This window comes from Uloborus diversus, chromosome 4 (genome assembly GCF_026930045.1).
Source record: "Uloborus diversus isolate 005 chromosome 4, Udiv.v.3.1, whole genome shotgun sequence".
NCBI lineage: Eukaryota > Metazoa > Arthropoda > Arachnida > Araneae > Uloboridae > Uloborus > Uloborus diversus.
Window position 1 is genome coordinate 189,079,013 of NC_072734.1, and position 11,775 is coordinate 189,090,787.

General features: G+C 34.8%; 1 protein-coding gene across 1 annotated transcript in view; it reads right to left on the reverse strand.

Annotated features, from left to right (window-relative positions):
• Nucleotides 1-11,454, reverse strand: part of LOC129221339 (calpain-9-like) — a 58,804-nt gene extending 47,350 nt beyond the window's left edge. Inside the window, exon 1 of the mRNA XM_054855806.1 lies at nt 11,212-11,454. Coding sequence (XP_054711781.1) covers nt 11,212-11,454 — 243 coding nt within the window. The remainder of the gene's footprint in view (nt 1-11,211) is intronic.
• Nucleotides 11,455-11,775: the final 321 nt, after the last annotated feature.

Genomic DNA, 11,775 nt, shown 5'->3' on the forward strand with positions numbered 1-11,775 from the left:
TTCGGAAACACTAAAAACAGTTTTTTTTTCACACTTTTTTAACCTAATTTTTTTTTTCAAATGAAATAACAATTTTAAAAACAGTTTTAAATTCAAATACACAGCATAAGCACATGAAAACACATTTAAAAAACAATTTCACCAAATGAGAGTGAAATGATTTTATCTATTTTATTCTAAAAAAGAGTGAAATAGCGGCTTTCCAAAACGGAAAGCAGTCACTCATTTAGGATATTAATTTAGTCTTAAAAAAGAGTGGAAAACACTTATCAAAAGGGAGTGAAATTAGCTTATCCAAATGGATTGAAAATAACCGCTCCGCAAAAGGAATGAAATTCACTCCTATAAGGAAAGTGCGTTTTCGCAACTGTAAAGGAGTGAAAATTTACTCAGTCTGAGTTAAAAGCGCAGGAATTTTTTAAGAGAGTATGACTGTGTGTCTATGATACACGAAATGAGGGGGCGCCGCAAGCCACCCTTAATTTTATACAATCGGGGCATTTTATACGATGAGGGGCGCCGCAAAGCGTCCCTCGTGAAAATGTCGTTTTCGTGTGAATATCGTCGTGTTCCGTCAAAACTAGGGGCGCCTTGCGGCTCCCCCTCATTTCATGGCGCCCAAGGCGATTGCCCTGCTCGCCACCCCCCCCCCCTTCGTCGGGACGGCCCTGAACAAAAATCATTCTTGCAGATTGATATCTGTTGATGAGAATCTTCAAGTGTAAAGAAGGCGAGCCGATCATTTGACGAAAAGTCTGCTGCTTACTTACTTAATTTTGAATATAGATTTCTGTGTTCGTCCGTGTCTGAGTGTAGGAGTAAAACGATATGAAAACCAGTGGAGTGTGTGCTTATATGAATCTAGTTTGAAGGTATTTGAAAACTTATGCGACTTTATTTTGTGTACAATATCAATATATTTAAGTACGAGAAGGAAAACGTAAGAATAACTTGACAAATACATTAAAAATTTCTAATTTCATTGTAAAATTAACATCTTGGAATAAAATATGATCGAAACCAAAAATTTCTTGCAAAATAATCATAATGCGATAGAACAAAAGTTTAAAAAAAAGTGACAAAAATAGTTTTAAAAATTAGTATAAAACCAGCATTTTTTTCCTCTCTTTGATCGCATATAATTTAAATATTCTGTTTTACTTATTTTTGCATAAAAATTGTCGAAGAGTTGCGTACTTGAATATGAAATTTATTCTATTTATTCATTCTGAAGAAAAAATAAAATCATGTAAAACATTTTTGAAATACTTTAAGTTAACCTTTCTCAACTCATGCGAAAAAAATAAGTCTAATTAATTATTCAGCGAGCAAATAAAGAGCAAAGCAATTCTTCCACGAAGAGTTTGAAATTCTTTCTCATTAAAGTATTACATTTCCGACAGGTTAATCCGGACTGTAGTGGTTTAATTCACTTTCAAAGCCATTGTGGTGTTAAGAGTTAAAAATGGCTGAATTCCTTCACGCTTTGAGTCCTGATGTTTTAACGGATTATGTTACTTTGATGTTATCTTTCCTTTCATGCGAATCGCTGCTCTATTTTGCTTGAAGTTTGACACTTTAATTTGAAATTGCGATAACGCAGAAAAGCAGTCACTGTGACAAGCCAAATATCGGCGTTTGCGGGGGTTTATTATGAAGAAAACTATTCTAAAGATGTAGGTTTCGAGAATCTAGATTTAAAAAAAAGTGATTTTTAAGGACAAGTGTGTGAGGTTTCTGTTACAATGCCTCCAACGGAACAGATTGTTACGATAGTAAAAGTAGTATGAATTAAGTTACATTGTTATGCTAGTCAAAATAATATGAACTAGGTTATATTGCTGTGATGGGTAGCAGGAAGCAGACTCAAAACTAAATACACATTTTTTTTTGAGGGTGGCTTATAATAAACGAGATTTTTTTTTTATAGGGCAGTAAAATGAATTTCCAATTACTGCCGTAATTTTGTCATTTAAATTTCAAGTAACGTTACCCACAGACAAAAGTCAAGATATTCGTCGAAAGCTGCGCGAGCCTACTTGTTTTACGCTACTAGAATAGTCTGGTGTGACCAAGAATGGTTCAAAACTTTATTCTCTGTTTTAAAACAGATTCTGTGATTATTTAGAGATACTAAGACAAATCATTAATGCAAAAGCAGATTAGGAGGATCAACAGTCGGGGCCCATTCAAATTTTACGAGGTTCCTGAGTCAAAAATTAATGGGCCCCGACTGTTCATCCGTCTAATCTGCTTTTGAATTTATGATTTGTCTTATGTGTGTATATGTCGATTATAAAACTGTTTCAATGGTGTAGTTATTCAGTAATACTTAATAACGTTCTAAACTACTGGGCTTACATTTTTCATTTCCTAGTCTTTTTGGTTTTTATGCAGCTGGGTTTTTTGTTTTTATTTAATAATTATTTTTTTCCCTTTGCAAGAAATAAATTTGAAAAGAAAATTTGCGCCAAACTTCTTGATCAGTAACACACTGTAGAAGTCATGATTTGCTTATCTAGTCAATTTCCCTCCCATTTTCTTCGAGTTCAATGTTTTTACCTCCTCCGCAGAGCGTCAACAGTGTTGAGGGATATTCTACAGTTCCAAACAAAGCTATGTATTCATAGTTATAGAAATTCCAGATGCAGTAGAACCTCACTAATCAAGACAAATAGGAGATCCTATGAGTCCAAATTGGTGAAAAAACGTATTAAACCTAATAATCTATAGACTAAGCCAATGTACATAAACATACTACTGTACGCAGAAAAAATTGTATTTTAAGTTCAAGAGATTGAAATATAAAAATACATATGGGAAAACTGTAAAAATACGTTACACAAATATAGAAAATTCTTCGTACAAAAACTCCTTATTGCGCTAAGTCTCCATTCAACTAGCTGAGTTGCCCGGTTTTGCCTGGGTCCAACTTGAAAATACAAATTGTATCAAGTGACGTATACTCAACAATCAGGCGTAAATAGAAAAAAAAAAACATCATGCAAGCCTTCCCTTCCAAACAATGACGACACACATTAAAATTTTCTTTTAAGAAATTAAATCGAGAAAGACGGATTTAAAAAGCGTAACCATGGAAACACAAAATAAAGTAAGTTTAAGGAATTAAAATGCGAAAGAAAATGGATAACAATTTGAATGGAAATGCGATTTTTTGAACTTGATTTAAAAAGGTTTGTAACATTTTTCCTTTGGTAATAGAAGCTTAGTTTTTCGACCATAGGTCCATGTAGATCTGGAGTAAAAAAATTTGCTTTTCCCAATGGTGTCAAAAAGAAAACTGTGGGACCATTCCTTCACTTTTTATTGAAGAAAGTAGAAAAGAATGTGAATCTTATATGAAGAAAGTACTGCCTAAATTTCAGCTAAGCCTAAACAAATTCGAGATAAAAAAGCAAATAACTCCCGCCGTAACTATGTTAGAGCATTGAAACAAATTGCGTAGAACGGGGAAAATCTACTTTTTTCAATGATATATACTATTAATGTATATTTGCAAGTAATTTTTCACCCCCATATTCAGGAATTCATGTGAAATTTGGGCCTAAATCGGAATAAAAAAGAACTATTCATCAAATTTGTTTTTCGAACCGGTCTGCAATCTTTTTCAGGACTTAAAGGAACAAATTGTGAAAATTTCAGCGAAATCGGCCGGGTAGTTCTTGAGTTTTGCGAGTTCAAACACACAGATGCTTTTTGGAGACTTCATTTTATACTAGAGAAGTAAATTCGTACAGTAAGTACTTTAAATGGCTGTCCGGATAAAGCAAAGTCCGGTTTAATAGAGTCCAGATTAATAGGAGTTTACTGTATTAAGAAAGTTAGTTCTTGAGTTTTGCGAGTTCAAACACACAGATGCTTTTTGGAGACTTCATTTCATACTAAAGAAGTAAATTCGTACAGTAAGTACTTTAAATGGCTGTCCGGATTAAGCAAAGTCCGGTTTAATAGAGTCCAGATTAATAGGAGTTTACTGTATTAAGAAAGTTAGTTCTTGAGTTTTGCGAGTTCAAACACACAGATGCTTTTTGGAGACTTCATTTTATACTAAAGAAGTAAATTCGTACAGTAAGTACTTTAAATGGCTGTCCGGATTAAGCAAAGTCCGGTTTAATAGAGTCCAGATTAATAGGAGTTTACTGTATTAAGAAAGTTAGTTCTTGAGTTTTGCGAGTTCAAACACACAGATGCTTTTTGGAGACTTCATTTTATACTAAAGAAGTAAATTCGTACAGTAAGTACTTTAAATGGCTGTCCGGATTAAGCAAAGTCCGGTTTAATAGAGTCCAGATTAATAGGAGTTTACTGTATTAAGAAAGTTAGTTCTTGAGTTTTGCGAGTTCGAACACACAGATGCTTTTTGGAGACTTCATTTTATACTAAAGAAGTAAATTCGTACAGTAAGTACTTTAAATGGCTGTCCGGATTAAGCAAAGTCCGGTGTAATAGAGTCCAGATTAATAGGAGTTTACTGTATTAAGAAAGTTAGTTCTTGAGTTTTGCGAGTTCAAACACACAGATGCTTTTTGGAGACTTCATTTTATACTAAAGAAGTAAATTCGTACAGTAAGTACTTTAAATGGCTGTCCGGATTAAGCAAAGTCCGGTTTAATAGAGTCCAGATTAATAGGAGTTTACTGTATTAAGAAAGTTAGTTCTTGAGTTTTGCGAGTTCGAACACACAGATGCTTTTTGGAGACTTCATTTTATACTAAAGAAGTAAATTCGTACAGTAAGTACTTTAAATGGCTGTCCGGATTAAGCAAAGTCCGGTTTAATAGAGTCCAGATTAATAGGAGTTTACTGTATTAAGAAAGTTAGTTCTTGAGTTTTGCGAGTTCAAACACACAGATGCTTTTTGGAGACTTCATTTTATACTAGAGAAGTAAATTCGTGCAGTAAGTACTTTAAATGGCTGTCCGGATTAAGCAAAGTCCGGTTTAATAGAGTCAAGATTAATAGGAGTTTACTGTATTAAGAAAGTTAGTTCTTGAGTTTTGCGAGTTCGAACACACAGATGCTTTTTGGAGACTTCATTTTATACTAAAGAAGTAAATTCGTACAGTAAGTACTTTAAATGGCTGTCCGGATTAAGCAAAGTCCGGTTTAATAGAGTCCAGATTAATAGGAGTTTACTGTATTAAGAAAGTTAGTTCTTGAGTTTTGCGAGTTCAAACACACAGATGCTTTTTGGAGACTTCATTTTATACTAGAGAAGTAAATTCGTGCAGTAAGTACTTTAAATGGCTGTCCGGATTAAGCAAAGTCCGGTTTAATAGAGTCCAGATTAATAGGAGTTTACTGTATTAAGAAAGTTAGTTCTTGAGTTTTGAGAGTTCGAACACACAGATGCTTTTTGGAGACTTCATTTTATACTAAAGAAGTAAATTCGTACAGTAAGTACTTTAAATGGCTGTCCGGATTAAGCAAAGTCCGGTTTAATAGAGTCCAGATTAATAGGAGTTTACTGTATTAAGAAAGTTAGTTCTTGAGTTTTGCGAGTTCGAACACACAGATGCTTTTTGGAGACTTCATTTTATACTAAAGAAGTAAATTCGTACAGTAAGTACTTTAAATGGCTGTCCGGATTAAGCAAAGTCCGGTTTAATAGAGTCCAGATTAATAGGAGTTTACTGTATTAAGAAAGTTAGTTCTTGAGTTTTGCGAGTTCAAACACACAGATGCTTTTTGGAGACTTCATTTTATACTAAAGAAGTAAATTCGTACAGTAAGTACTTTAAATGGCTGTCCGGATTAAGCAAAGTCCGGTTTAATAGAGTCCAGATTAATAGGAGTTTACTGTATTAAGAAAGTTAGTTCTTGAGTTTTGCGAGTTCGAACACACAGATGCTTTTTGGAGACTTCATTTTATACTAAAGAAGTAAATTCGTACAGTAAGTACTTTAAATGGCTGTCCGGATTAAGCAAAGTCCGGTTTAATAGAGTCCAGATTAATAGGAGTTTACTGTATTAAGAAAGTTAGTTCTTGAGTTTTGCGAGTTCAAACACACAGATGCTTTTTGGAGACTTCATTTTATACTAAAGAAGTAAATTCGTACAGTAAGTACTTTAAATGGCTGTCCGGATTAAGCAAAGTCCGGTTTAATAGAGTCCAGATTAATAGGAGTTTACTGTATTAAGAAAGTTAGTTCTTGAGTTTTGCGAGTTCGAACACACAGATGCTTTTTGGAGACTTCATTTTATACTAGAGAAGTAAATTCGTGCAGTAAGTACTTTAAATGGCTGTCCGGATTAAGCAAAGTCCGGTTTAATAGAGTCCAGATTAATAGGAGTTTACTGTATTAAGAAAGTTAGTTCTTGAGTTTTGCGAGTTCAAACACACAGATGCTTTTTGGAGACTTCATTTTATACTAGAGAAGTAAATTCGTGCAGTAAGTACTTTAAATGGCTGTCCGGATTAAGCAAAGTCCGGTTTAATAGAGTCCAGATTAATAGGAGTTTACTGTATTAAGAAAGTTAGTTCTTGAGTTTTGCGAGTTCAAACACACAGATGCTTTTTGGAGACTTCATTTTATACTAGAGAAGTAAATTCGTGCAGTAAGTACTTTAAATGGCTGTCCGGATTAAGCAAAGTCCGGTTTAATAGAGTCCAGATTAATAGGAGTTTACTGTATTAAGAAAGTTAGTTCTTGAGTTTTGCGAGTTCGAACACACAGATGCTTTTTGGAGACTTCATTTTATACTAGAGAAGTAAATTCGTGCAGTAAGTACTTTAAATGGCTGTCCGGATTAAGCAAAGTCCGGTTTAATAGAGTCCAGATTAATAGGAGTTTACTGTATTAAGAAAGTTAGTTCTTGAGTTTTGCGAGTTCAAACACACAGATGCTTTTTGGAGACTTCATTTTATACTAGAGAAGTAAATTCGTGCAGTAAGTACTTTAAATGGCTGTCCGGATTAAGCAAAGTCCGGTTTAATAGAGTCCAGATTAATAGGAGTTTACTGTATTAAGAAAGTTAGTTCTTGAGTTTTGCGAGTTCGAACACACAGATGCTTTTTGGAGACTTCATTTTATACTAAAGAAGTAAATTCGTACAGTAAGTACTTTAAATGGCTGTCCGGATTAAGCAAAGTCCGGTTTAATAGAGTCCAGATTAATAGGAGTTTACTGTATTAAGAAAGTTAGTTCTTGAGTTTTGCGAGTTCGAACACACAGATGCTTTTTGGAGACTTCATTTTATACTAAAGAAGTAAATTCGTACAGTAAGTACTTTAAATGGCTGTCCGGATTAAGCAAAGTCCGGTTTAATAGAGTCCAGATTAATAGGAGTTTACTGTATTAAGAAAGTTAGTTCTTGAGTTTTGCGAGTTCGAACACACAGATGCTTTTTGGAGACTTCATTTTATACTAGAGAAGTAAATTCGTGCAGTAAGTACTTTAAATGGCTGTCCGGATTAAGCAAAGTCCGGTTTAATAGAGTCCAGATTAATAGGAGTTTACTGTATTAAGAAAGTTAGTTCTTGAGTTTTGCGAGTTCAAACACACAGATGCTTTTTGGAGACTTCATTTTATACTAGAGAAGTAAATTCGTGCAGTAAGTACTTTAAATGGCTGTCCGGATTAAGCAAAGTCCGGTTTAATAGAGTCCAGATTAATAGGAGTTTACTGTATTAAGAAAGTTAGTTCTTGAGTTTTGCGAGTTCAAACACACAGATGCTTTTTGGAGACTTCATTTTATACTAGAGAAGTAAATTCGTGCAGTAAGTACTTTAAATGGCTGTCCGGATTAAGCAAAGTCCGGTTTAATAGAGTCAAGATTAATAGGAGTTTACTGTATTAAGAAAGTTAGTTCTTGAGTTTTGCGAGTTCGAACACACAGATGCTTTTTGGAGACTTCATTTTATACTAAAGAAGTAAATTCGTACAGTAAGTACTTTAAATGGCTGTCCGGATTAAGCAAAGTCCGGTTTAATAGAGTCCAGATTAATAGGAGTTTACTGTATTAAGAAAGTTAGTTCTTGAGTTTTGCGAGTTCAAACACACAGATGCTTTTTGGAGACTTCATTTTATACTAGAGAAGTAAATTCGTGCAGTAAGTACTTTAAATGGCTGTCCGGATTAAGCAAAGTCCGGTTTAATAGAGTCCAGATTAATAGGAGTTTACTGTATTAAGAAAGTTAGTTCTTGAGTTTTGCGAGTTCGAACACACAGATGCTTTTTGGAGACTTCATTTTATACTAAAGAAGTAAATTCGTACAGTAAGTACTTTAAATGGCTGTCCGGATTAAGCAAAGTCCGGTTTAATAGAGTCCAGATTAATAGGAGTTTACTGTATTAAGAAAGTTAGTTCTTGAGTTTTGCGAGTTCGAACACACAGATGCTTTTTGGAGACTTCATTTTATACTAAAGAAGTAAATTCGTACAGTAAGTACTTTAAATGGCTGTCCGGATTAAGCAAAGTCCGGTTTAATAGAGTCCAGATTAATAGGAGTTTACTGTATTAAGAAAGTTAGTTCTTGAGTTTTGCGAGTTCAAACACACAGATGCTTTTTGGAGACTTCATTTTATACTAAAGAAGTAAATTCGTACAGTAAGTACTTTAAATGGCTGTCCGGATTAAGCAAAGTCCGGTTTAATAGAGTCCAGATTAATAGGAGTTTACTGTATTAAGAAAGTTAGTTCTTGAGTTTTGCGAGTTCGAACACACAGATGCTTTTTGGAGACTTCATTTTATACTAAAGAAGTAAATTCGTACAGTAAGTACTTTAAATGGCTGTCCGGATTAAGCAAAGTCCGGTTTAATAGAGTCCAGATTAATAGGAGTTTACTGTATTAAGAAAGTTAGTTCTTGAGTTTTGCGAGTTCAAACACACAGATGCTTTTTGGAGACTTCATTTTATACTAAAGAAGTAAATTCGTACAGTAAGTACTTTAAATGGCTGTCCGGATTAAGCAAAGTCCGGTTTAATAGAGTCCAGATTAATAGGAGTTTACTGTATTAAGAAAGTTAGTTCTTGAGTTTTGCGAGTTCGAACACACAGATGCTTTTTGGAGACTTCATTTTATACTAGAGAAGTAAATTCGTGCAGTAAGTACTTTAAATGGCTGTCCGGATTAAGCAAAGTCCGGTTTAATAGAGTCCAGATTAATAGGAGTTTACTGTATTAAGAAAGTTAGTTCTTGAGTTTTGCGAGTTCAAACACACAGATGCTTTTTGGAGACTTCATTTTATACTAGAGAAGTAAATTCGTGCAGTAAGTACTTTAAATGGCTGTCCGGATTAAGCAAAGTCCGGTTTAATAGAGTCCAGATTAATAGGAGTTTACTGTATTAAGAAAGTTAGTTCTTGAGTTTTGCGAGTTCAAACACACAGATGCTTTTTGGAGACTTCATTTTATACTAGAGAAGTAAATTCGTGCAGTAAGTACTTTAAATGGCTGTCCGGATTAAGCAAAGTCCGGTTTAATAGAGTCCAGATTAATAGGAGTTTACTGTATTAAGAAAGTTAGTTCTTGAGTTTTGCGAGTTCGAACACACAGATGCTTTTTGGAGACTTCATTTTATACTAGAGAAGTAAATTCGTGCAGTAAGTACTTTAAATGGCTGTCCGGATTAAGCAAAGTCCGGTTTAATAGAGTCAAGATTAATAGGAGTTTACTGTATTAAGAAAGTTAGTTCTTGAGTTTTGCGAGTTCAAACACACAGATGCTTTTTGGAGACTTCATTTTATACTAGAGAAGTAAATTCGTGCAGTAAGTACTTTAAATGGCTGTCCGGATTAAGCAAAGTCCGGTTTAATAGAGTCCAGATTAATAGGAGTTTACTGTATTAAGAAAGTTAGTTCTTGAGTTTTGCGAGTTCGAACACACAGATGCTTTTTGGAGACTTCATTTTATACTAAAGAAGTAAATTCGTACAGTAAGTACTTTAAATGGCTGTCCGGATTAAGCAAAGTCCGGTTTAATAGAGTCCAGATTAATAGGAGTTTACTGTATTAAGAAAGTTAGTTCTTGAGTTTTGCGAGTTCGAACACACAGATGCTTTTTGGAGACTTCATTTTATACTAAAGAAGTAAATTCGTACAGTAAGTACTTTAAATGGCTGTCCGGATTAAGCAAAGTCCGGTTTAATAGAGTCCAGATTAATAGGAGTTTACTGTATTAAGAAAGTTAGTTCTTGAGTTTTGCGAGTTCAAACACACAGATGCTTTTTGGAGACTTCATTTTATACTAAAGAAGTAAATTCGTACAGTAAGTACTTTAAATGGCTGTCCGGATTAAGCAAAGTCCGGTTTAATAGAGTCCAGATTAATAGGAGTTTACTGTATTAAGAAAGTTAGTTCTTGAGTTTTGCGAGTTCAAACACACAGATGCTTTTTGGAGACTTCATTTTATACTAGAGAAGTAAATTCGTACAGTGTAAGTACTTTAAATGGCTGTCCGGATTAAGCAAAGTCCGGTTTAATAGAGTCCAGATTAATAGGAGTTTACTGTATTAAGAAAGTTAGTTCTTGAGTTTTGCGAGTTCAAACACACAGATGCTTTTTGGAGACTTCATTTTATACTAAAGAAGTAAATTCGTACAGTAAGTACTTTAAATGGCTGTCCGGATTAAGCAAAGTCCGGTTTAATAGAGTCCAGATTAATAGGAGTTTACTGTATTAAGAAAGTTAGTTATTGAGTTTTGCGAGTTCAAACACACAGATGCTTTTTGGAGACTTCATTTTATACTAAAGAAGTAAATTCGTACAGTAAGTACTTTAAATGGCTGTCCGGATTAAGCAAAGTCCGGTTTAATAGAGTCCAGATTAATAGGAGTTTACTGTATTAAGAAAGTTAGTTCTTGAGTTTTGCGAGTTCAAACACACAGATGCTTTTTGGAGACTTCATTTTATACTAGAGAAGTAAATTCGTACAGTGTAAGTACTTTAAATGGCTGTCCGGATTAAGCAAAGTCCGGTTTAATAGAGTCCAGATTAATAGGAGTTTACTGTATTAAGAAAGTTAGTTCTTGAGTTTTGCGAGTTCAAACACACAGATGCTTTTTGGAGACTTCATTTTATACTAGAGAAGTAAATTCGTACAGTGTAAGTACTTTAAATGGCTGTCCGGATTAAGCAAAGTCCGGTTTAATAGAGTCCAGATTAATAGGAGTTTACTGTATTAAGAAAAAGTGTTTAGACAGATCAAGTTGCATGACTACAAAGATGTTTTCTAAACGAATTACTTACGTAGGGTCGCATCCACGTGACTGTCGAGCATTGAGATCTGTGCTTGCTGCTGGGTATTCTAGTGCCCGTTCCATTGAACTCGGGGTCTTCGAAGAGGATTCCCCTCTCCCTGCACAGCCTGCGGAGGTAGTGGAACCCGAGGGGGGCAGGGGCGGTGCCACTGCAGTGGCTTCGGGGTCTGTGGGGGAGCCGTCCATTCTCCGGGGGGTGCTCGTCGGGCGGATCAGCCACAGACTGACCCATTCCAGCGAGAGCATGCGGATCAGGGAGAAGAACTCATACGGGGGAAGCTGAAAAAGAATGAATTGAATCTTAGAATAAATAGTACAATCAAGGAGAGGAGCTCATAAGGGGGAACGGAAAGAGAAAATAATATCAGCTCTTGTACCCTCTAAGGGCTATTTTCCGATAAATTTTTGTTTGATTCCGTTCATTATTTCTTGAGATATAGCAGACACAAGTGACGACAAAAAACGTTCTATAGCTCAGCCACTGTTAGAGCTATTGACAACAAAATTGAATCAGCACCTGTACACGTTAAGGGCAATATATAGACCAAATTTT